The sequence below is a fragment of the Stigmatopora argus genome, chromosome 3 (genome assembly GCF_051989625.1).
Source record: "Stigmatopora argus isolate UIUO_Sarg chromosome 3, RoL_Sarg_1.0, whole genome shotgun sequence".
Lineage (NCBI taxonomy): Eukaryota > Metazoa > Chordata > Actinopteri > Syngnathiformes > Syngnathidae > Stigmatopora > Stigmatopora argus.
Window position 1 is genome coordinate 11,656,885 of NC_135389.1, and position 27,049 is coordinate 11,683,933.

At 38.9% G+C, this 27,049-nt stretch overlaps 2 protein-coding genes across 2 annotated transcripts; one reads left to right on the plus strand and one right to left on the minus strand.

The window, feature by feature from the left end:
* LOC144071064 (solute carrier family 66 member 2) lies at positions 1 to 25,067 on the minus strand. Its single transcript, XM_077595808.1, has 5 exons — positions 24,533 to 25,067; positions 22,313 to 22,555; positions 21,992 to 22,125; positions 7,893 to 8,109; positions 1 to 1,947 (listed from the first exon to the last, which is right to left on the minus strand). The coding sequence occupies exons 2-5, from the start codon at positions 22,519 to 22,521 to the stop codon at positions 1,773 to 1,775; spliced, it is 735 nt and encodes a 244-aa protein (XP_077451934.1). The 5' UTR covers positions 22,522 to 22,555; positions 24,533 to 25,067; the 3' UTR covers positions 1 to 1,772.
* hsbp1b (heat shock factor binding protein 1b) lies at positions 24,857 to 26,825 on the plus strand. Its single transcript, XM_077595809.1, has 3 exons — positions 24,857 to 25,086; positions 26,444 to 26,510; positions 26,700 to 26,825. The coding sequence occupies exons 1-3, from the start codon at positions 25,042 to 25,044 to the stop codon at positions 26,819 to 26,821; spliced, it is 234 nt and encodes a 77-aa protein (XP_077451935.1). The 5' UTR covers positions 24,857 to 25,041; the 3' UTR covers positions 26,822 to 26,825.
* The last annotated feature ends 224 nt before the right edge of the window (positions 26,826 to 27,049 follow it).

Sequence of the window (27,049 nt, forward strand, 5' to 3'; positions counted from 1 at the left end):
AAATGGGGGCCACTCAAGATGAAATGTAACTGCAGTATGAACGTCGTAGGACGTTAGACATGTTCAGGAATAAAAAACGTGTAAAGTGATGTAAGCGATTTTGAAAAATGCATGTACACAAGGATTGTTTGTGGACTAAAGACACACAGCAAATATAAAACAGAAGGTCACAAGAAAACAATGCTGACAGCTGCAGTATTAGCTGGACATGTGAAAGATCTATCAAGCGCTTGGACACTTCTATAAATATAAGAATTCTACATGTAGAGATCAGCCTATGATATTTTTATGGCTCATGCATAATATACCACTGTAAGTTTCAATGCATTTCAAGACATTCTTGCAAAGTGTGCATATGATGGGGTCATAGATATATATACATATATGGCATAGGGGCATATACTGCATGCATGTATGGGAAGCATGCTGAAAATTGCCCAGATAAAAATGAGAGATGTGCATCTTACATGCTGATATTGGCCGCTTTTACAGGTTCAATAGAATACAATTGCAATTCAAAATGGACCGGGTTGAAACGTTTATTTTTTTACATATAATATATGTTCTCGGATGCCAATGATTTTCTTACATGTCACGAAACGGTATAATTTGTCCTAGTTATAATAATTTATTGCAACCTTTTGGTAGTTGTGCGACTACAGTAGCTCTGTTGTTGACTTAAAATGTCAGAAACATACATTTTGCTCATAGAAATGACAAAAATAAATTTATAAATGCAATTGTGTCCCATTTTTGCCAGGGTACAATTTTGAAATTGGAGTCGATGCTCTCAATAGTCCTTGCACAGCCAAAACCTCTTACTTGGGTCTTATGAGATGATGCGGACATACTACATTCTTGTACACAAGTACAATATGTTGATCTTGATTAATTTGATCTCCATGGCTGTAAGCTGACCCAAAATTAGTGTTTCCTGTAACAGTCAAGTGCTTTGAGATTTTTGTAACTAATTAGGGATACAACTAAATAATGCCGTTAAGACATTGTCCAAAGCACCACCTGAACAGAATGTTAACACTACTCATTGCAAAGCATGGACTTAACATTTACACAAAACACGACACTAGAAAAAATATGAATACATTTTCTGTGTACACTTTAGTGTGCACAGTCCAAAGGTTCAGTCTCAAGTGTGATGAGTAATCGCTAATCTTTCTTCTGATGATTTTTAAATGAGTGTCTTTGGCGTGCTATGAAAAAGTGCTGCAGACTTTGCAAATAAAGCTCATGAGTTGAGTCCTAACACACAGACTGATGGCCTTTGCTAGAGAACATTAGAAGCTGTACATTGTTCAGCCTTGCTTTGGCAGTGCCAACAGCAAAAATCGAAATTGGCTGCAAGCACACATCAGGTATTCCAAAAGATCTGCAGGGTCCCGAAAATAGGGGCACATTACATGACATGGGAGCAATGTGGAGAGACTCATCAGTCAAGCGTTCGAGGCCAGTGGAGGTCCACTGGTGCAGCACTGCTTGTTACAACTGCCATTAGAGCAACACATACCTGCAGCTAAGGAGCTGCCAATGTCAGTAATGCTTGCCCCTAAACATTCTCTACTAAAAGATCGGTTTAATTCAGTCTTATAAAACTAAAAGATGTATCTAAGTTTTTAAAAAATGCTGCTTTATCCCAGAACCGTTAAGATGATTTAAGGTTAAAATTGCGACTTGCAAGTAAAAAGATCCATGTTTCCATAAAACTACTGAAAGGGTTTCGTAAGATCACATCTGAAGAAAAGATTCTATGTTGATCAACCAAGTTTCATACGCGTGTCCTTCCCGTAGAAGATCACCTGGAGGAGAATGGCCACATCAATGACGATCTGGACGGAACCACACACCCAGAACTGGGATGGACTGCTGTTTATCAAAAAGTAGGTCGTCTTAAAGAGGTCTCCTGCCATCCACAACAACACCATCTTCACACTAGAGCAAAGACAGACGAAAACATGAGCCAAAGTCCACTGCGATTGATTACAAGACAAAACTGGAACAGTAGTTAGTCCTTTTGCTACTCACAGCCAGTTGCCTCGGTAACCCCGGCAGAGTGTAGATCTGCGGACCTTCATTGCTTTATGTATGTTTGGGAATACATTACTGTTCTATTGTAAAGAAAATAAATACTAACGGAGAATATGCCTGCTCTCAAGGCCGAACTGTCAGCCTCATCAAAAGCAACAATTGCACCTGCACATATAGCAGTAACGGTAAGACAATACAAATTGAGGGTACTCTAAATTAACCACACAAAAGGAGCAAACAGTCATCAGCAGTGCAAACAGACTGATGCAAGCGTAGAAGAATAAGAAACATGTTCTTTATCTTGTATCACACCACACATTTCCCGCTCTCCTGATTTAATTTAATCTTAATTGGATCTCATTCTTTGAAATATTCATGCTCACCTTCCATTCTTTACATTCCTTGTCTGTCTGGCCTTACTCCCTGTCATGTTTCTTTACTTTGTTACTCGTCACACTCAACGGTCTAACCTCACTTCTGCTTCATGTACTCTGCCCTCTTTCTCCTCTCCACCCCGATCCCTGGAGAGTGAATACCCGTTGGCATGAATGGAACATGAGTTTATACATTTTTATTAGTGCTGACTGAAGCTTGGAGAAAGAAAGCCCATCAGTCATCAAGAAGATATATTATGGGGGTCTTAGAAAGGTGGGGGAGAAAAGAAAGTCAGAGGACAGCATCTATCTGCGGTGCAGTGGGACACCCGCGGAAAGCACCAGAGAAAGAGATGAGAATAATACGGATGATGAGTCTATATGGGTTAGGGAAAAAAGCCTAATGACCATTGGGATGTATGGACTGTACTATCCTTCAGCTGTCCTTGCAGAGTCATGTCAAACTCTCCTTTGTCCCCTGGGCTCCCTTAAAGCACTGGCAAGGAACATGGCACTGGTACGGAAATGCCAAAAACAATATACATCATATACTGATACTGATTTCCCTCTAGGAGATGCTGAGAGATTCTGTCATTGAGGCAAAATCCCAAAGTCTGTAACATTAATGAAGACGCGAGGTGCTCATTGGAGTACGCAGCAAAAAAAAAAAACAATACGTCTGTGAGTAGTTAAGCGTTGTGGTCAGGGAAATCTGACTGTTCCCTTTTCGAGTTTCTCATTAGACAACCCAATAATCAGATTTTTCTAAGCAGACCCTCTAATGGAAAGCCAATCGTCAAGCACAATCAATAATGCTAAAAAAATGCAGATTAGTCATGTTTGTATCCAAAGCTAGGGCTTGGGTTTTTCAATTAAAAGGTGCAGTTTCTTCAGGAGGCTTTGTTGTTGTCAAAAGGTTGCCTCATTTTTAACTGCTTTCAGTTGCAATTGCGATAACTGTCTATCTTAAAAAAGGGATGACAAGCGAATAACAAAATAAACGTTATTTGCCGCAAGCCTCCATTGTCCTCTACCCTCTTTTCCTGCAGCAGTCTCAGTCTTTTTCCTCCTCTTCATCCTCCCCCTTCCTAAAGGCTGCCAGACGAGAGCTTGTTTGGAGCACATGGGATTCTCACTAACTTTCTGCTCCCTTGCCAATTTCAACTTTTGGGGTAAACACAGAAGTTCAGTTGCTGAAAAGTGGTACAAAAAAGACCAGAGTTTTGCTTCTCAGAACTTTCTTGAATGTTATATTAAACTAGTTTGCATCTGGATTCCAAAATATGTAACTTTCTATTTGGAAGAAATATTCAGTCCTTTTACAAATGTTTATCAAAGAGGAACTATATAGAACTCAACTCAATGACGTCTAACTAATACAAAATGACTCGCTCTAAATAGGTGGTAATATAGAATAGTAATTCATGTCTGCTTCATTTATGCAGTCTAAATTGACCACTGGACTCGCTGCATGATTTCGCAGCCACACAACAATGGCCCAACTATCTTAACGACGTCGGCTGACCTTTTTACCTTGCAAAATTATTTTCTCCCCTCCCTTTGGTTGATTTAATTACTCTAGAGATGACAGTCACCATTATTAAAGATATGTCATTGACACTATAATTACAGCGAACAGGTCATCCGGACAAGTATAGTCTCAAAGGCAATGCACACAATAGAGACCAAACAGTATTTAGGGGTAATTTATCTTTAGCAGCTGCACATCCAATTCCCACAGTTGACTCTTTATTTTGCCAGTCTCACATAGAGAGCGCATTCAATGCCAGGCTTGATGTGGCAAAGACTTAGAGAGTGACACGTTATACATGCGCAGAGGGGACATAATTCAAGTATGGTTAAGTGATCATCACCTCTTATATTAACATTTGCACCAGTCATTGACCGGTAGTGTTTGCAGTGCTTTTGTTTGTGGTTTAGAGACCAAATGAACTAACAATTTAGCACTGAATCCTCACTGAATTCTTCACCCACGACACACTCAGTAGCTCAGCATGGTCAAGTTGCATTGATCGGTCCGGTCCTGACCTCACACTTTTATCCGAGTTAAGTGCTGAGAAATGAGAGAGGAAGGGATGAACTGGTGAACTGGACACTTGAGGGATGGATTTCCTTGCTGTGGTTGAAAGTGGATTTAGGTGAGGAGAAAATGACGACAGTGTGGCAGATTAAGTAAATATGAAAGTTCAGAAAAGTAAATAAAAAAAATATTTAAAAAAGGCATCAGTAGTTGCACTTTTAAGTGCATTTGCACTAAAAGAGAACTTATTGACACCTAAATGTTACAAAAGCTAAAATGTTGAGCTTGTGTCGTTTGTAGTTGAAAATAACGATTTTAAGGCGAGCAAGTTGCGGATGGTACTGTAACATACGGCCTAGAGCAAATGCGCAGATGTTTGAGGCTTCAATCGCTTCTTTTTTCAGCACAACTTTCCATGTGTGTGTCGGACTGATGAGTTCTCACATGCTGGTTTGTGCATCTATCTGAATCCCACATGCATAGATGTAAGAGAAGATTTAACTTGGCCTTTCTTTTGCAGAACTCCTTGTAGGCCCACCAACTATGAATAATGCACGTTTATCGATTGCACATGGGCAAATACAAAAGAAGATACGATTGCACATGGGCAAATACAAGAGAAGATACGTGTATTATCATGGATTCTACAAAATAAAATAAAGGTTAGGTAAGGAGGTGTATTGGTAAGTTTGCTAATGACAAGGCTATTGTGGTTTTACATTTGTTCACGCATCAATTTTCAATGCGGATTTTCCACTATGGTGCCTATAGCAAGTGACGTTGGGCAAAAAGAGGACTACATACTGAATTGGATTGGCCGGTGGGCATTAAAAAAGCACACGTCCAGAGAGACGGCTATCCACAACATTTCTGATATTGAAATTTCGCTTGCCCCCAAAGTCAGATACGGTCTACAAATACGGCATCAGAAGCAGCATCATAATATTTATCCAAAAATCCAGAATTTCAAAAGAAGTTGGCCAAAAAGCAGGAAAAAAATGAATAAAATGACTTAGCTCCTGTACAGCTCTCATCAATATAAAGGCAAAAATGCACACGTCTCTTCTCTGAAATTGCTATTACAAAGACAGTCTATCCTTCACTTTCCCAGTATGGGACGCCCTTTGGGAAACCATGCTGGCTCAACTAGGCCACGAAACAATTTGAGGTCATCACCATGTTTACACCATGTCCTCCAGAGGCTGATGTAAAGGAATTGTGATTCCTGGTCCGAGATGGCTGCGAGGTAAAGGCCACCTCAATAAAAACATGAAACTGTCATCAGGCTGCTATTGAGTTCTGCTCACAATGGAGAGAAAGAAGCAGCTGGCTGTGAAAATGTGTGCGAGCAAGCCAAGGACAAGACACATCAAGACCTTTTCTACATGCACACTGGCATATATACGCTGTGTTCATACGAATCGAGTTGCTGATATGTGCAGTTTTTGTGTGATTTGTTTTCTCGATCGCACGCAATTTAATTACTACCTTGAATGTACGGACAAAAGATCACTGTGGGTGGCTGAGTTGAACTAGAACAACAGACAAAACAAATCGAACAAATTAAAACTGCTTTTTAAGGGCATGTGATGCTCCAAAAATATAACGTCAGCATGGATACAAGCACTGAATCTCAATGTAATCAAAAATCATTTGTAAGAGGAATAGCTTTTGTCTTCATCAAGGTTTTGATTTGATTTCCTTGACATGACGTATGGTTGGTGTTAAATGACTAAGCATTTTATTATTCTCTTGAGTTCATATCTACATTATGGAAAAAAAAAACAATGGTGGAGTGAGTGATGCGTGATCTGGTCTTCTTATTGGTGCAAAAGTGCTGAACATCTTTTCAATATGAATATTGCCTTGAGGTTGACATAAGATTATTATCATACATTTTTATCATTCCAGTGAATGAAAAAAAACACGGGAATGACAGGATACTTAAGTGTTTGATGGTATTCATCATCATTATGTGGAGCACGCAGGCATTTTCCATAGACGTGATAAAATAGCAGGTCTTTTCATCAGTCATCTAAGGAAGCTAGCGCAGTGTTATTGCATATTCAATCTTCGGCAAGATTTAGATCCACACTGAATTTATGCTTCAGAAATGCCAGATTGAATCCTGCTTTATGTGATATAGGGTACTTTCACCCAAAACAACCTTAGGCCATTGAACAGTGAATCATACTCAGTGAAGCATCATCTTAAAGTACAGTGTGAACACTTGTTCCCTTGTCTCTGAACCCTTTGCAGACACATCAACAAAGAGTGATACCATTTGTAGTTTGAATGGGATGCGACATAAGGAGCTCAATAATTAGGTTTCCACACAGGCTGGAACTGTCCTGTCGACCTTACGTGCACGATGACAATCAAGCTGTGTTGGGAGACACCCAAAACATCATCCAATATAATGAGAGCAGCCTAGATGTTATTAAATAAAGGCCCTGAGAAAAGCAGTTGGTATATTTATGCAATTCACAGTCTGTGATTTTCATCAAATGAAACCACAGAATAATTTTACGTGGTCTTCAGAACACTTATCCATCTGATCTTATCATTTATCCTTCGACACATCCACTTGTAAACAATCTTTCCATTCCTTGGTTATCATTGTCCTATCCAGTCACTTGGTAATTGCTTCAGTAAACCAATGTCACATTGTTTGATAGACTTATTTGCCCAGACATGATTTATCACTCAAAAGGTTACTTATCCATCATCCTGTTGTCATCCTTATATAAAAAAAAGTTGAACATCCATTCATTAATCTATATTTCCTCTACCACGGATTCATTTGTCATGCTGATCTATTCATCAATGGTCCTTCGATTGAACCATCCTTTAAGTGTCTATCATGTAACCTTCCAGTATGTACCAACAAAACAATTCATTTATTCGCCAATAAATGCACAATCAATGCCTCAACACAACCCGCTGAATTGCTGATCTGGTCACTTATGATCCATTGGGTCCTAACAGCATCCCATCCATATTCATCCCATTCACCCATCCATCAATTTCCAATGTCTTGCATGTTTTCTTCCATGTGACATCATGTTTATGACAGAAGAGTAAAAAGCAAGACATAATGGAATAAAAAAAACATCCATGTTTATCTATTTAGTTATTCAAACTTGTCAACTGCAACGGTGCGCTCTTATACATAGCGCCGATATTTAGATATTCAGTATTAGTATACCAGAGGCTAAATGTATGTAAATTATAGTGGGTTTATACTAAAAAAACACAAAAGCATTGACTGTAGCGTTTTTCCCACATCCCCCTTATGATTATAAATGACCTAATTTGCATTCTTATTCCATGTAAATGGAAATGACTTGCATTTGTTGCCAGTGAGGAGGAAAAAGTGTGAGATTACAGCTCATTCCTAAATTGGATTTGACCTCTAGTGGTGCATTACATACCTCATCCCTTTGGTAGAATGGTTCTGGAAGTTCTGTAGTAGTTGAGGGAGGCCCAGCATGGCCTCAAAAAACACAGCCAGTGAGCCCAGCATCTCTACAAACAAGGCAGAGTCTAACAGCATCATGGTGAGCAAGGCACATAGGATGCTGAGGCCAAAACAGAAGAGAGGGTAGTCCTCAAACGCATTCCACTTCCAAAAGTAGTGGGGGTCCAAGTCTAGAAATGTACAAAGCGGGGGAAGAAAAAAAACAGAAATAAGGTGCAGCTGGGAAAGAAATTGATTGAAAGAAACAGATATAGGTTTTTCATTAAAGGATGCATAAAAATTCAGCAATGACTGCACACCTAAATCAATATGGTGCAGATGTGGAAGGGTATGGAATAAGATAAATGAGGGTGCCCAAACCTATTTCATTTCAATTACTTTAGAATAACCTAACCTATGGTAAGATTACTTTGGAGATTTAGAAAGTTTATTAACAGAGGTGAAAAGGCTATCTTACTATTTTTGCACTCAAGCAATCCATTCATCACATTCTCCTTTGGAAAAAAAAAACCCAGCGAGAAAAAAAAGCGGTTCCTTTTGCTCATGATAGCATCCTGTCTTTTTTTTTTAATGTAGAAAGCCGCAATCAACAGCATCTAAGTAAAACGTCAAATCAGAAGCAGAAAGCAGGGGTCCTGTTTTTGTATGCCTGTATTTGATTTTAGAATGACTCAAATTCTAATCAAAACTATAAACAAAAGGGACATAAATACAAATAGTATTTTTTTTAAGTGAGACAGTTCAAATAATGAGTATAACAAACAAAGCTGTGGTCACTATTTCTGTCTCTGTGTGTGCCCTGTAACTGACGGGCGACGAGTCTTAGGTGTAGTCCGCCATTTCCCACAAAAATAAAGATAACATTTAGAAGATAATTGCACATTTGATATCACTAGACTGCACAAGGGATCTCATGAAATGTCTGGGTTTGTTTTTTTTTCCCTATTTTTGGAAAACAAATATAGCATTTTATCATCTGTAAGGTGTTTGCTCAGTTGTCATGGAGACTGACAACTGGAGATGGACTGCTGACAGATTGCAGTGAAAAAAAGTGTCACCTGCCAGTGAATGAAAGGAGACAAGAGGAAAACAGTGGCAGTCAAACTCTTTGCACTCATGCAGACACAGTCCCATTCAGCCCTTTGGTATTATTTCCATTTTTTTTCCAACAAGTAATCTTAAATGTAGCTGTAGCACACATTACGACCACACTCTCACAACTGTGTTTCTCCTCTCATTCAGTGAGCCGTATCAGCCTCTTTGAATTTCAGATAAAGTATCATAGAGAAGGAATCTTGTTGCGTGTGCAATGTGGCATAATTGAGGCAAACAGTGAACATGATGAATGGCTTTGTTTCCACGATACCCCAAACAGTGAACATTGCTCACAGCTGATAAAACAAGGAAGGATAATACACAAACACAAGACCTTTTAAGGACACAGCACACAAATTGACCCTTGGGGAGTAACTTATATCTCAAAATAGACACAAACACTGAATGTATGTGTATGCACTAGCTATTTATAAAAACAACTTGGCTGGCCAACGATTTAGGGTGTCCCCCACCTCTGGCCCGGAGTCAGCTGGGATAGGCTCCAGCACCCCCCCGTGACCCTAATGATGATAAAGCGGTTCAGAAAATGAGATGAGAACTTGAAAACCTGTCAAGTTCAGATTTTCGAGATATTTGTGGGCAGCCCTTCACCATTCAAAGAAGACTTTCATTAACTTTCCTATCAGGCTGTAAGATCTTAAAGTTTCAACATGCTGACAAGAGCAACTTGTTAACTTTTGCCCGTAATGTCAGTCAGTGTGATTTCTAATTCAGCTTCCCTCTCTTCGGCACTTACTGAAGCACTTACCCGCATACTACCACACACACACACTGTCGTCCATTTTCACATATAGTACAACACACCTACTTCTCTGCTATTATCTCTCCATCCCATTTAATCCTCCAGTTATTTTGTCTTCTATGTTTACCCGTATAATCTACTGCTGGGAAAATCCATGCATCATTCATGAGGGCATCCCGTTTATTTTTCCGCTCATATCATGCATCATCCTAAGCTTCCTCTACTGGACAACCTAATTTCTAACCACTCAATGTTTTTCTTCTTTTTTTTCTTATGACTTGCTGATTCAAAAGTTTTCATCAAGCAACATGGTTGAGTTTAGCAAAGTGTGCAACATTTTGCAATTTGTTGTGAAAAGTTTGAAAGGCCAAGAAAAGAACTACTCCACACTTTTGAGTACATTAAGAGCACAACCTATGTTACTATGGCAGCTCAGGGTTGAATGTTGGCACATTTTTGATTGAGCTACGTACAATCACATCCAAATGACAATTTTTTTTCCCAAAAATATTTTAGGTGATCAAATTCAAGTATCTTAGATTGTCCCGCCTTCTCGTCAGTTTTTGGAAAAACAAGCTTTAAGGAACCCAGCGAGTGAAGCGAACTTTGTCTTATTCACAGACGGAGAAACAAGTTTGTTTGGCTGTCTTATTTTTTTAACTGTTTCAAGTGTAACAATTACATTTGAATATTTTCAACAGAGAACACGACCATTTTGAAATTATAATAATTTCTAACCTATTTGGTCACAAATATAATGCTCTCGACCATCAAATTGAGTACTAAAATGATTTTAAAATCCCTGAGTGAATTTTAAATTAACACATAGTAACATGTATGCCTTTAAATGGCCGACCAAATGTTGTGTTATGTTGATTTTGAAGCACCTGGTGAAACACAAGCTAGATGAATTTGATTAATTGTTTAAGAAGTTTTAGTTTTGATTCAAAAAGCTCATTCGCTAATCTGGGATCAAACCTGAAACATCATGAACAACCATTAGAGATGATTGAGCCCTAGATCAGTAGTGGCTATGCGACCACCAGAGGGATGTGCCCTTTTACAAATGACCTTGTGTCTCATCTGTGGTGAGTTCAGAAGGATGCTTGAAAAATCTCCAAGAAGGTGAGGAACTTTTCCACCATGCACTTAAAGTGCAATTGGTAAAAAATAATGAAACCGCTCTCTATATCAAGAATATAGCTATTCCGGGTTGGGGACGGCATCTTAACATGAAGTCACAGTGTGAAGATGTGAAGTTGTACTCCCAAGTTTACACATATGACAGCATATCATGTTTAGGAGACTCTGTAGCATGGACAGAATGGATACACAGTTTCACACCAGGGGGAGGGCAGCTGAAAAATGGAAGGACTCTAAATCACAGTGGCTCTGAGTCGTTCAAACAGATGTATGAACGCTGATCCCACCAGGGCGAGCTGGAGCTGAAGTGCAGCACCATGGGGAGAGGAGAGGCATCAAGATGGCGATGAAGAGTGACAGCTTAGGGGGCTTGAAGAGATTCTGACTCAGCATTGTGAGAAAGAGGTCTGTCTCCCGCTTTGAAGATGTGTGAACATCCTCTTGATGGTCGTTTGTCAGTGCTCACTGCTCTCTATGCGACATCACCAACTTGTCAAGTTCTGCACTATGTCATGTGGAAACTACTGCTTCTGAATGATAGTATTCGTGTGTACTATGAGTATCAAACTTTGATTTAATCTAAGGCTATATACATATACAGTGGTACCTCGAGATACGAGCTTAATCCGTTCCGTGACTGAGCTCGTATGACAAGTTACTCGTAACTCGAGGTAAAGTTTCCCATTGAAATGAATGGGAAACAAATTAATTCGTTCCAACTCTCTGAAAAAAACACCAGAAACAGGATATTGGATTGAAAAAAAAGTTTTATTTCTTATAATTCGCCATATATTGACAAAGTAATAAATAACGAGTGGTTTAATAGAAATAAAGTGTTTAATCTAACTAAAATTGGGCAGATTTCGCCGAGGGGAGAGGGGCACAAAAGGGGCGGGGGGCTTCGTTTTTTTTCTTCCACACAAGCACTCGTAAACGGAACAAACACTCCACCCTCACGTTCGCTATCGATGGGCTGTTTGCTGTCGTACTATTCCCTTCAAAATATTCCGAAAATGATGCACACAAATGTCCTCACAATCGAATAACGCACGACCACTTGCCGACGAGCAGCAGTCTTTTATCAGCGATCGCGCCGCTGCTCATGTTGTTGTTGTTGTTGTTGGGCCACCTCAGGCGCTTGAGGATTACCCTCAGCAGCGCTAGAGCTGTCACTGGAACGCGGATTAGTTCATCCAGGGGGTAGCCGGAGGTGTGGGGCAGTGCGAATATCTCCGGCTGGATGAAAAACGTAGGGCGCCACGTTCCTGGGTGGCAGCTCTGGGTGGTTTTGTTGGATTCGCATGGGAGCTTCGAGGGCGCTGGCTAGCGGCTCCTTTTAGCTTGTAGCATCTGTGTTCGCATCCCCTCGAACGGCGCCTAGTGCCATTGCCTGTCGGCGTTGTGCGCACGAGTATACTTCATTACCCAGAAAGCCCTCTTTTCACCGCGCATGCGCGTTGTGCGTTTCCTGGTCTGAATAGCTCATCCGGTGCTCGTAAATATTGTTATACACGAAAGATATGCCAAAAAAAATGCCATGGCAACCTGGCTTGGTCGCATCACGAAACTTTGACCGCATCACGGGCGAATTATTCGATCGAAATTTCCCCCGTAAGACGAGCATTCCGTATGACGAACGGTCGTATGACGAGGTACCACTGTACTTTCTTTTGAACACTAAAACATTTTGTGGATATAAAGTTGAAATAACTCATTCGGCATGTTTTTTTAACGTATTTGACATCTTTTCATGGGGAAGGAGAATCTCTGAGGCTGCTCTACTAAGAATTCCAATTTCGTCAACAAAGTAACTGTCATTAACGATGATAGACGTCCATTCAATTTTAGAGAGTAAATATAAAAAAATGTTTTATCAGTGTTTTTTAAATTCATATTGCTACCATCAAATTATGTTGCTAGAAGTATTGGAGTCTTATGTGGTGGTAACCGAAATATTTGGCATATTTTGCTTTCAGTAGGAAGACTTGCAGTTCTACAAATACTAAACCCATTCATTTCAATTCATACCTTTTTGATAGTGTTAGTCAAATTTTAAGCAGTTAAAAAAATGTCAAAACAGTGATTCCCAAAATTCCTTCTCCAAACTCAGTGTGCCACATTGTGCAGGTGTCTCTGCACATATACTACTTAATACAGAATTTGTGGCCATCTGACAGTATGACCTTCCCACCCAATTACTCTCTTTAATTTTAAGACTCTTTCTGTTCATGAAAAGCATATGACAAATTATTTGGGACTAAAAAAATACTTCAAAAAAGGAAGCACTCCATGCATTTTTTTCCAATTTTCACTGTATGCCCTTTGAACCTATGTAAAAACTGGCTTAATACAAAAAAAATGTCACATCCATCCGGTATTTTTTTAAAGAGTGTATTTTCTATAAACAAATTAAAGAAACTGAAAGGGGACATGCTTCCACGAAGGCCAATGGAACCTAATTAGTATTTCCCTAGCCTGGAGGTAATCTAAACTGTCCTGATTAGTAAATACAAAAATTTGTTTTTCCAGGGTTGTTTCTACCTTATTTGTGTACTATTTCTTCTTAAAAGAACATGTCTAACATACAGGTAAATCAAACACTTAAACATTAATAAGACAGTATCTGACATAAATTCACACACTATGTTCCCATAGCAAAAAGCTTAGTCTAAATTATTCTGATTATACTCTATTTAATGTTTTTTCAATCTTCAGCCACTCTGTATGGGGGACGACAACAGTGAACACACTTGTATTTATTTTTCACACATCGTTGCTGCTTTGATGATTAATCCTCTTTCTAATTTGTTGCTTCACAGGCCACTTGTCACAAATGCAATAGTATCTTTTGTACATAATGAATAAACCAGCCAAATTAAGTTTCTGCCTGTGGACCACATTGTTCCACCGTATAACAATAAAGACATCTGGTTAAGATGTCCTGAAACAAATGTCTGCCAACAGCCTCCTCATAATCACCAGGATTATGGCAAAGTGTCCAATTATGCCACACCTGCATGAACAACACACACAAAACATTCCCAGCCAGCTATGATGCAGTTGCTGGCTTCCCCACATGACCCATGTTGTTAGTGGGTGATTACATTTTGAAATTGCATCTTAAAATGTGTGCATGCGACTGCAATGATCTGATAACTGCATATCATTCCATGCACTGGTCGTATTGCCCTTCATATACAATAGCTACTTGTGATGCAACAGACCCAAGGTCAATTCATAGGCATGTTCACCCATTCTTATGATTGAAGGGTAATCAGTCCAGTGTATCCACCTTATGCTCTGATTCAGTTAGGATAGTTACGCTCAAGAACCCTAAAAAAGATAAATCGTTAATCCCCAAAAAGCCAAGGGAATTCATTTATGCACGTGTATTAAGAAAATGTTCCTTCTGTGGACGAAGAGAGCATTTCATACTGAATTTGACCATGGCCACAAAAGAGATATTTGTTATATTCTTCCTCTGACTTAAAAAGAACTCATGAAGAGATTGATGGGTTTTGAATTTACAGGCACCAAGGGTGACGTGAGTGTGTGTGTGTGTGTGTGTGTGTGTGTGTGTGTGTGTGTGTGTGTGTGTGTGTGTGTGTGTGTGTGTGTGTGTGTGTGTGTGTGTGTGTGTGTGTGTGTGTGTGTGTGTGTGTGTGTGTGTGTGTGTGTGTGTGTGTGTGCTTGAGTGTTCAATAGAAACTGCTGCAGGGGGATGTAACATTCAACTTTGAAGACAAACCCCCCAGGTGCAATTTTTCTCTGCAATACAAATGTACAAATTATGTCTCAACAACACATTCCCCCAGGTGTCCCATTGTAAAGCTTCTTCTGCTCATTAACTCTTATGAATGTAGCTTGCTACCGGAAAATGCAGTATTGTACTAGATGTTCGCAGATATATGGGATTCATTCAGGGTGCCAGTATTTGGCATACATCTTTTTAATCACTTGGAGGCTTTGCTCTTCTAATGAAACTGCTATTTCTTGGTAAAGTCAAACTCAATGAATTAATGAATGCAAAGTCAGCCAGATCATGAAAATGAAAATCAGTGTCTACAGCCTAATATATATATTATATGTTGAATAACATTGCCAAATGAATTATTTTAAACATTTCACCACAAAATGCTTTGAAAGATAAACATTTGACCACATCTGTGTTTTTAAATTGTTAATGGACATGTCGAAGGGAAGTCAAAGTTGCTGAATAGCAGTGACTTTGGAGCTCAGAATGAAGGAGTTGCTGATAAGGAAAGATGGAATTAAAGAGGTGATGCGTCACTGAAGCGTTACACTCCTCTGTTATTACATATGCTGGAAGGGCATGACAGAGACAGAGGAGCAGGACATTCAATTAACTACACTCGATTTTTCACACTTTCTTGCTCTAAGCTACCTCATATGTGATCTTACAAACACACCACTAAACATGTCAATAGAAAGATGTTAAAAAATGACATGTTTTATGCTGCTTGTACTGTACAGGGTTTCCCATAAACTGGATCCTTAGCAAGATTTATAGCCTTTTGTAAAGGCGCAGAGCAGTACAAATGCTTTGGAGAGGCTTTTGAATACAATTATATAAATATTCAATCAATTTACACAAAATAATGTCTCATAAGTTGAATAAACATGAGTAATAACAGTTAGGGAAGACTAAATCCACACTTAAAGTAAATGTGATACTAATCTGTGCAGGCTGACAAAAGACAAATATGAAATTAGGCATGATGTGTGCCTTTATAGTTTGTGTTTTATTTCATTCACCTCTTTTACTTTTTTCTTTTAAATATTATAGTTAGACATGTTTTATAAAGGTATCACTTCATTTTGAAACGTTAAAAATGAAATCACTCATGTCAAAACAGTACTAGCAAGAATTAGATCTGTGAACATTTAAAAAAAAATTAAACGTGCTTAAATGAATCCTAGAGTTTATTATTCCTTGTATTTAGTCTAATTAAAACAATCATGCACTGTGTACCCAATATGCATACATATGCCATGTTCTGTCTGGAAAAACAAGCAGATTTATTCAAAACTTGAATAAGTGTGTGCATTATATATATATATATATATATATATATATATATATATATATATATATATATATATATATATATATATATTATATATATATATGTATATATATGTGTGTATATATATCAGCAACATGCTTATGTATTTATTGATTAACTTATTTATTACCTATTTATTTATGTCTAAAATGTATTTCCCTGTGTCTGTATTCTCACCCTTTCGCTACTGTGACAGTGAAATTTCCCGAATATGGGATGAATAAAGTTATCTAATCTAATCTAATGTGAGTAAAGGTGATTGGATCTGATAAAAACCAATTGTTGAACAGAGAAGGACTCCTGGTGTTGAGATAACAACAAAGTGGGCCAGACTACCGTATTTAATTGGCTCTATGAGGAAAGAGACAGAATTAATGAGGGTTTTTTGCCCTTGTGAGATAAGCAAGTAAACTAAATCAAAGATACTGTCACTAACAAAAAGAGGGGGCGAATGATGAACAACTGGTATTGAAAGGATACTAATGATATATGTTGAAGGTTTTCCCAATCAAACAAGATGACCTCCATATGAGGCATGAGTAGCAAAATTGTAGGCAAATACAATTTATGGATTCGGCTTTCGCAGAGCAGAAAACTTAAATTATGAGATTCAGTCAGAGACCAGACTCAAACAAGTCATGCAACCACATCCACTACTATTATAACGCATGTTGTGATACAGAACAGAACAGGCCAATAAAACCATTTTCCACATGAAGAGATTTACACAACTTGTTCCAATGTCGGTAAAATGAACTCGAGAAATGACTTTGCAAAATTCATTAGACTAACCAAATACTTTCCCTCAATTCCAGCTGCCCACACAAAACGGAATGCTTACGAGACCATAGCTTAACAAAAATGAAGATGAAATTTAGCTTTACTTCCTATTTAAACAAGAATCCTTCAACCAAACATAACCACTAAGCTCAAACACCAGAACTCAGAGGATCTAACTGAAGTGAGAGGTTATGCGATGGTTATAGATCTATATACACTTGGATACTATTCTTGATACATTTACGTCACAATGCAGTATGTTTAGATATAGCAAGTGATGCACAAAAGAGTGTAAATCATTGTAAGTCATACATTTGGAAACAGTAGCAAGTTCTTACAAGACTTCATTTGTTGACGTAACCTCCTCAAGCTCCAATTACCCTACCCCAATCCAAGAGCAAAATAATTAGCACAGCAGGACCTCATTAGAAGCTATTTAGATGGAGTCAATTGACCTTCATAAGGCCACTTTTACTTTTCTCCTTCAAATTATGCACTAAACAGTATACCATACAGTCCCTTTAGTTGATGATTTTCATATTTGCAGTTGCTTAGCTCAAACCTGTAAGATTTGACTTTGAATTTATCTTAACTTAACTCAAAATTGGTACATAACTTGACAAGTTCACATTAGAATTATAAGTGAAAATATTTCCTAAATAATTAGTTCTTTTTTTCAAAATTAAAAAATATTTTTGTGTGTGTCTTTTAGGTGCAAATTGCACAACCTATTGCATGCCATGCCAGTATATTTCAGTATATGCCAGTAGTTATTGTTATATTAAATTCAGTATACATTAAATCACTTTAAAGTGACTTGGCAGCATTTTTTTAAAAGACAATCTATACTCATTTCAGTGCAGTGTCAAGATCAATGACTGAACTGGGATGAACGTTGTGGACCCAGTAATCAATCCATCAACATCAACAACAGGAAAAAATGGAGAAAGACACTAGTGAGCGAGCACTTGATCGCAAAATTGATAAACAGAATATCACATACAGTAAATGCAAGAGATTAGTTATTTTTTTTTTAAAAAAGCATGAACCATCAACTTTGCGAATTGTTCTTGTAGTTGATTTCTGATTTAATGACCGCACACCTACTTTTGCACAGCTCTGTAGTCATCACAAGTAGTCAAAGTTGACTAATCACTGATTATTTTTTGCAAATAGTCGACTAATCCTATCACAAACAATACTGTAAAGAACTTTATATACTGTTGATTAGCGTTAGGCTTAACGTTTTAGCTCACAGTTCAATATTATCAAGGTATTAATCTCAGGGTTCACTAATTATTGAGATAGAGAGGGAAAGCTTGAGGCATTGCAGGAAGCTTGGGCAATATATACTATATATGCATACACGGACCACTGTAGACTGTACTGAATTGTGGGTTGTAGCGTGTTTGAGAATTACGGAGCATCATAAGAGCCAGAGGGCTTTGGAGTTGGACTCTGTCACACGATTCCCCGTGATGGCTTGTAATCAGAGCGCTGCACAACAAAGCCTTGGAGAGAAGGACCAATTGTTGGGGGTTGAGCTCATTTCAGGTTAGTTTAATGGGAGGAATAATGGGCTTAAAGCTCACAGGGATGTGTGCCTATCTCTGCTCCTCCTTGACATTGCGGAGTCAAGGACCAACGTGCACTATGAGCATCCAAGAATGACAGGGAGATTAAAAATAATATCCTCAGAATCCATGCCCTCTGGCCCAAAATGCACTTCATCAGATTTTTTTTCTGATGCTGCTATATTTCCTGAGGACATTCACTATGTGCAATTTCAAGCAAAATGACCCCCTTACTAGAGTGAAGTGTAACGATTGGGACTTAGATCTGCAGTATTTCAATGTGCTTTTTAAGAATTACACACGCCATTTGACCATTTTCTCAGTCAGTCACATGCACATTTTAATGTTGTGCCTTAGACTAGCTTTCCGTGTCCTTTTCAATGAATAATACATACGGTATGCATTAGTTTAGTAAATGTTTTACCCGAACTGCACATGTTCTAGAGCAGGTGTTGGGGACGTATGGCTCACACGCTTTTGATGAGCTTGGGTTGGCAATCTGCCATCTCTACCATACATCGTAAAAGTGGAGCCGGTTGGTTTGCCTGAAATTAACGTGCTGTAACGAATTGTTGATCACATTGATCTTGGACGCTTGAAATGTATTTTGCAACCATTCGTTTGTATTTAGCACCCATTGGCATTCCACCTGTTGCAGATTGCTTGGAGAGAGCGTGTGAGCTCACCTTCACTTAGATAAAAGCTAGCTTCAAGTTAGCTACAGGCCTAGTCCTGACCATGGACAAGTGTCAAGCAAATTGGAATATGTATTTTTAAATGTGCAGAGGAGAAAAAATGAACGGTGTGGTACCCCAAGTTGAATGTGCCAGAATGCCAAAGATTAGTTGAATTTCAATTGGTGCAACTTCCAAAAGAGCGACAGTCATGAATCTACAGCTTACCTGTGCACAAAACCACGGCAAGCAAAAAGATTGTAACATTCCAAAGGAACAATGTTAGACTTTCGTTGTTTTGTTCAAGATGTAGTTCAAGCACAACCCAGCATTTTGTGAGCAACAATTTTTTCTCCCGCTCCCATGTGCTTGAGTGATGTATCAAGGACAACACAGAATTCAGATACAGATTCAGCCTAGCTCGCAAAAGAAGACAGACCCATACACACTGTATACTATGTGTGCACAATGGTGCAGAAATAAGTCTCAAAGTACTTTCTATAGCTTTCAATGAGACCCGGATTCTGGTTGAAAGTATTTTGGACCATTCTTCTTGACAAAACTTCCAGTTCAGTAAGGTTTGATGGTTTGGCATGGACATGATTTAAAGAGAATCGCAGATAAAATGGCACGTTTGTTGGCTATCGTGCATTTCTGTTACGCCAAGCTCAACAATTCCGCCTTCCAGTTCAAGCCGATGCGAAACAAAAATGAACACTGGCCGAGATTGAACTAAAAATGTAGAAAACTTTATTAGGTCACGTTCAATGGTGATAAATATTTGCCAATGCCATCGCAAATGGAAAAAGTACTTCATTGACTTGAATCAAAAAATAATTAAAAACTCCACCGGAAATAAAGACTGAAGCCACAGCTTGTGACAAAACTAATTAGACTGAAATTTCTCTTCAGCAAAAATGCTACAATACAACACCTGCTGAACCATCATTTCCATTTAAGACTTGATGAAAACAACAGCAAGTCTTAATTAGTTCAATGTAAAGATAAAAGACAAAATACAAAATTGTGCCCAGCAGCTCTCACTCTCGGGCATTTTATTTCTAAATATTCCTGTGAGAACAATCGTAAAAGCATGACTCCAAATGACCTAACTCTCACCAATTGATTGCATTTCCCTTGCTAAATATTTTAAGGAAACATACTGAAAGTAGACAGAACAATTGAATGCGTGTCAGATTATGTGAATGCAATTGTATGGGCTCCATCAGGTGTAATTTGAGTGTGTGCTGGTTTGAGTTCAGTGTTGAAGTTTTGCAGGCAAGTGTGAGTGACAGCATGATCCCATTCTGCACTCAAATGCTAAAGTCATGCTATAAAATTGCTCACATGCATACAATAACATTTGTTCATTTTTTTATTCTGGATATGAAATCAATTTGGCCAGTTGAGTATTTTTTTCACAGGACTCACTCCTGAACTAATTTAAGTTTGGACTTAATGGATATTTTGGTGAATACTGCTCCCTATTGGACACAAATGTAACTCATGAAAACAACAGTTAATGGTAGGGTAATGCACCACATATTTTGTTTTGTTTTTTAAAGTATATTTAATTTTTTTAAACAAAGACTGGAGTAGTTAATAAAAAAACAAAAATTAAGTATGGATGTTCAGAGACACTCCATGCATCCATAATTAGCCAATAAGACAGTGAATAGTTTAGTGTTTTGTGTATTTCACAAATTCTAATTGGCCAGACACAGTACCCATATGCGTTCACAAAAGAATGATTTACAAGACGTGAAGATTTCCATAGAAAAGGAAAACAGTGAGAGCAGATTAGGAAGGGAAATGTCCACAAGGATGCTGACAAAATTACTTGAGAAAATTAGAGAAAAATAGATGCAGAAGTACAGACATTGCAAATTTGAAAACCCCGTTGAAATGAAGAAACAGGAAGTTACTTCACATGATGGTGATTCTGATATGTTGGGCGTGTTTGCCTGTGTACAGAGGACAACTCGTTTCCACTGGAAGGCTGCTCAGATCTATTCTTGTTCAGACCACCCCCCACTCCCCACCTCCTTTGAAACCAAACCTCAGGGGAGACTTACTTTGTAAGGCAGGCTGATTATTTTAGAAACTTACTACACAGGAAAAACTTTTTAAATGCCGTCGTTGTATGCACTTTCTTTCTATTAACTCATTGTAGAAATCCAGTGTTCCTGAGCGATTGAGTTTGGCAATATACGCAAGTCTGATTTGGAAACATAGATTAAATAATCTAAAATTTGAATTAATTGAACATGAACTTCCTACAGTGAATTCTTTATGCCTAAAAAAATATCACTTTTCATCAAATTATTGTCCTAATCACTATGAGCATATAGCACTGTAAAATATAACGGTGCAACAGATGGGCTTTCATAATTTACCTGATCCCAGCTACTAACCCGTTTTGCAACATAATGCTGCCAATTTGCATTTTTGAGGCGAACCAACATACTTGGCAAAGCAACGGTTCCTTCAAATGCTTTCAATAGCTTAACATTCTCTCAGATCAGTTTATCTAATCTTAATGTTTACCAAGCATAACTTATTGCAAGCCTCCCCAACTCATCCATGCAAAATTGTATATATTCATGGGTGTAAGAGAGAGACAGATACGGTAGATGCCTATCTTTTCAATGACAACGTGAGTTGCATCTTTTGACCTAAAATACAATCAAACATACTCAATCACACTGCTTATTTTACATCCGTCTCCTTTTTTAAAATACTTTATTACTTCACTCTGAATGGTTGAAATTAACCTGCATTATGAATTTGAGGCCATGTCGTGAACCATGAGGAATTTTAACAAGCAACTTTGACATCCCAATATTTTCCAAACGTCCCCTTTTGGTTGAGTTGGGCTGTGCACAGAATCATTTCACACCATTGTACCCACAATATTCAGGTGTTGTGCTGCTTACCTGAAAGTCGATGCTGCTTTGTGCTCACACGGTTGGTGTTTTGGATGTTGCAGCAGAGATGAAGCATTGCAAACATGGTGACAATCATCACCACACTCTGGAGCAGCAAAGTCATTTCAAATTGCTTTCCTATCCTGCACAGGTGGGAATAAATTATTTCTCACGTGCTGGGTTATGAAAAAAAAATCCCAAAAGTTGTCTCAACACATTTATAAGGAATGCCCTTTCATTCATGCATTCATTTTCAACACATATTTTGTAAATAGCTTCATTAAAATTGCAATTATCCCACCGCTAAGGTAAACAATTCGCCACCCTCACCAGAAGAAGATTCGCAGGATGTTGGCTATGAGCAAGACCAAACACACCCTAGTCGAAAACCCCTCAGTGTTATTGCTCCTTTGAATCTCCTGGTACTGAGGCACATATGGCAGGGAACCCCCAAAAATCATGACGCTGGAAGCCAACCAGGATAACAGCATCCAGGAGGCCCCTGTTTCCTCCTCCGGTACAACAACTTGAGGATCCATCACGCGAGGAAAGCATTAGCAGTGTCCAAGGAACCTGAGAAGAGTAAAAATCATTGTATTTGTGTGAGACATGAACATCCCGGTAGAGTAATAACATCACATTTAGATTAGAACTTTATTTCATCCCGTATTCGGGAAATTTCTTGGTGGCAGTAGCAAGACAGACACAAGACACACAAGACATTGTAGACCTGGTACACGGTCGATTGGTCGCCGGTCTTTTGGTCGCCGATCTTTTGGTCGCCGGTCTTTTGGTCGCCCGGAAGGTAAGTGATAGTTACCATTTAAATCGTTGCTCAAATTCCCTAAATACAAACTGCGAATTACTATTTAGTCATACTTAATGCCGTTATAATTATTAGGCTAAAGAAAAGCTCCAAATTTCCCGGACTTTTATTGTTTTTTGTTGGAGAACTTGTTAAGACCCTTACTGATATAGCTTCTTAAGGGGACAACGCATGTACATACAAACTCTTATACACTCACACGTCGGCTCAGTGAAACTGCTCATGGCCATTGTTGGCTTTTATTAATGCGTAGACCGCGACAACGGGCGACCAAAAGACGGCGACCAAAAGACCGGCGACCAAATGACGGCGACCAAATGACGGCGACCAAAAGACGGTGACCAAAAGACGGCGACCAAAAGACCGGCGACCAATCGACCGCACACGGTAGACCTAGGTAAGAAACTGGAGCCACACACAGGAAGTCCACAAGGTGGGGAACTTCTGCAGACTGTGACCGAGGTTGAAAATATGCAGAGTCACTCTTCCAAGCGTATCCACACAGTCCCTCAGTAGTCTGGAGCTGAAGAATCAACAGTAACAGAGTACAACCCCTCAACTCCCAGCTGACACTCTAAATTGGTGGCCAGCCAATCGCAGGGCACGAGGAGACAGGCAACCTTTCATGATCACACTCATACCTAGGGGCAATTTAGAATGTCCAACTAGCCTACCATGCATGCTTTTGGAATGTGGGAGGAAACCAGAGTACCCAGAGAAAGCCCACACAGGCCTAAGAAGAACATGCAACTCCACTCAGGTGGAATGACAGGGATTTGAACCCAGGACCCCTCAACTGTGAGGCCTATGCGCTCACCACTCATCAACACCGGGCCACCAAATTTATAAACAGTTAAAAAAAATAAAAAATAAACATTTTATGTTCAAGAGTGAACTGTGACACCCCCAAGTGTTGATGAAATGATACTACTGACAACTGCAGTAGGAGGTGTCTAATAACCGCTTCAGCAAGTAGATTCGTTAAAGAGGAAGATCACTATCAGATACAGACTAACACGAATCTAAAATGTTTAGAGGAAGCAAACAAAGGACCTGGAAATTGTATAGAAATGGTGAATTCGACTTTGGAATCTGAGCCCAGTGCATAGTATTTAACTTCTTTGTCACATACAAAATAAAGAACCACTGGTGTCAGCTGACAAGTCATACTGGTGACTAGTTTATGGCTTTATAGCCGACACTTTTTTGAGAAAGAAAACACAATCATCAGGCTATGCAGGGGTAAGCCTTAAAAAATCATACACGGAGGTCACAAGACAGTTAAGACATTGTATAACATTCACAGCATAGTGTGCATTTAAATTTAAACGTGCATTTAAATGGTTTACTGGAGTTAAACCAAACTCCAAAATATTCCTATACGTCCAGTTGAGACACGTTTTTCTTTCTTTTACGTCATGACATAGGTATCTAAAATGACTATCTGATCAGAGCTAGTTTTGTTTATGAAAGCAAGCCATAACATCACGGGGCTTGGCCACTGGCATGTCTGCACAAAATACTGCAGTACTGTAATACTACAGTAGTTGTTTTGAAGCTACAATCTACAGAAAATGTCTTCATAACAATTCACAAAAATGCAACACCAGAATAAGTTACTTACAAAGTCATCAGAGAGTTTCTAAAAATAATTGCATTTAAAAAAAACTTCATTTCTGTGTTACTATTAAAAGTCAGATGAAGTTTATCCAATAGTTACTTGCCTTCATTCACTTTCCTGCAGCGACAAGGGGTCCACTTGGGGAAAAAAGTTGCTTTATAGCCAAAACTCCTTGACACCTTCAACTTTTAATTTGATCTCTCTCTCTATCTTAGTAGGAGGGCAGCAGGGACGCACCCGCATGCGCGCAAACCACGCGCGCTGTCTCAATTTAGGTTGGAATTTGTGCCCTAAACATTCCGTGTGAGTACAAAACACGAACGCTGCTTCTAAATCTTCGGATCTTATCAATAACTCATTTTGGCTTGTTTATCCACCAATGGCTTTAAATAAAAACATAAAATAAATAAATAAAAACAATACTACAAGCTACCGTTCGTGTGCCTCGCTGAAAACACTAAACCGCACGCACCTTCACTTGAGTGGCCGATCGAAAATCTCGCGAGATTTTTTTTGCGGAACAGCTGACTGCGCAGTGGCTCGTACCAACTTACTGCTGTTAGCAATTCCGTACAAGAAATCATTTTTGAGGAAATCCACTCACAGCAGAATATGGCTGAGACAGACCCCAAGTCCGTGCAGGAATTTACAAATGTGGTGAGTTTTAAAAGCCTTAGTGTAAATGACAAACTCGCGTTAGCAGGTTAGCCCGAGGTGGCTAACGATGCTAAACAAGTGTCGCTGGGAGGACATAGCCATTTAGTTTGCATTCAGTGTCGAATTGTCACCCGTATTGTGTTTAAATTAGTCCAAGGATTTTATTGTTTAATGGCTCAAAGGTGCAAGAAAATCGGTTCAACCTCTCTTTCTCATGGACCAAATGACAACTACAAAGCGTTGCGTGTTCTAAGTTTGCGTTTCTTTTTATTAAAAAGCTACGTAAGATGTTTACCAAAATAAAACCCTAGTAAAAGAAATGTTAGTAGCGATCGTCATTAATATTGCCCGAGCAGTAATATTTAAACCAATCTACTGCAAAATTATCATTTGCAATCAAAACAGTAAGTATATAACTTTGGTTTATGAATTAATCAAATAAACATGCTGCCCAATTTATAAAAATAGAAAAAGTACATACAGGATTGGATAACTTTATTCATCCCGTATTTGGGAAATATCATTGTGACAGTAGCAAGAGGGTGATTAGACAGAACAACAAAGCAAAAGCACAAAGTACAAAGCAAATCAAAGTAAATGGAATCATTAAGAATCACCAAATCAAATCATTAAGACAGAAAAGCAGCAAAACCACAAAAACGAGCAAAATTGGACGGAGCTACCGCCACCGGCTGCCACTTGAATGGCGCCATCTTGGTTTCAGTAGGAAAAACGGATACAGACAAGAAAAAGACATTGTAGCGTTAGAAAACTGGAACCACAAACAGGAAGTCTTCCACAAGGTGTGGAACTTCTGCAGACTGTGACCAGGGTAGAGAATATGCAGAGTCATTCTTCCAAGCTTATCCGCAGTTCCTCAGTAGTCTGGAGCTGAAGACAACAGTATCAGAGTAGAACTCCTCAACTCCATTTCCGGCCTGGTAAGCGACGACAGCTCTTCCATCTTATCACATGATGGAATGGTTGGTCAGAAGGGTTGGTTGCTTCTTCTCCCGGCACTTTTGTGCAGCTCCAAATTTTCAGCAGCATTGAGGTGTTGCTCCTTCTGCTGCGTATTGTAACAGCTAATCACGTGTATGACAGCGTAGGAATGCCTGAATGGTTCCAAAAAAGAAGTAGCAGAAAGCAGAAAGGAGCCAGGCTAACAGAACAAGGAAAGTTGTAAAAACATTAAAGTACAAAGTAAAGTAAAAAGGAATGTATTAAGAAATATTAAAATGTAATTAAAAAAAGATAGGGCTGTAAAGCACAAAAAACATAAGAGTGGACAGAGCTACTGCCACTGGCTGCCGCGTGGGAGTCTTAAAGCTTAAACTACTGCAACTTTTTTTTCCAGGTGCAAACCTTGCTGCAGCAGATGCAAGACCAGTTCCAGTCCATGTCAGACCAGATCATCGGAAGGAATATCCACACTTTTCAGAGTGACTTTAGATGCAAGCTTGTGTTTGTCAAATGCAAAGAGCAGTAATAATGAAAATGGACCTAGTGATGATTATTTGCAGCCACACATTTCCATGTTTTGTAGACTCGCATGCGACAAAGCCAATTATTTACCACACTTGAGTCATTATTGACTTTAACTGCTTTTCTACTTGATGAGATGAGCACACGGATTGATGACCTGGAAAAGAACATTGCTGACCTGATGACTCAGGCGGGCGTAGAAGAAAATGGATCTACACCTGAAAAGCCGAAAGAAAGTCAAGGGACCTAATGAAGGCAAGACATTACTTGTTAATATTTTTAATTCATTTCATTCTGCTTTACTACATGTGATCATCATAGGATACTAAATCTGTCAGACTAAATAACAAACATCTGCAAGTCAATCAGTTCTTCAATATCCAATTTATTAGGCCATCATGGTGATCTACTTTTGTCTGACACATTAAAAAGGATTCAGCAGTCATGTGATGTCATATTCATGCACTACCACAAACAA

Excerpts from the sequence above, each read along its gene's own strand:
- LOC144071064 (XM_077595808.1), bottom strand. The coding sequence starts at position 22,521 with ATGGATCCTCAAGTTGTTGTACCGGAGGAGGAAACAGGGGCCTCCTGG. Across the intron at positions 22,126-22,312 it reads ATCCTGCGAATCTTCTTCTG|GATAGGAAAGCAATTTGAAA; the intron begins GTGAGGGTGGCG and ends CCACCTGTGCAG. Across the intron at positions 1,948-7,892 it reads CATTCTACCAAAGGGATGAG|TGTGAAGATGGTGTTGTTGT; the intron begins GTATGTAATGCA and ends TCTTTGCTCTAG.
- hsbp1b (XM_077595809.1), top strand. The coding sequence starts at position 25,042 with ATGGCTGAGACAGACCCCAAGTCCGTGCAGGAATTTACAAATGTG. Across the intron at positions 25,087-26,443 it reads TGCAGGAATTTACAAATGTG|GTGCAAACCTTGCTGCAGCA; the intron begins GTGAGTTTTAAA and ends TTTTTTTTCCAG. Across the intron at positions 26,511-26,699 it reads AGACCAGATCATCGGAAGGA|TTGATGAGATGAGCACACGG; the intron begins ATATCCACACTT and ends CTGCTTTTCTAC.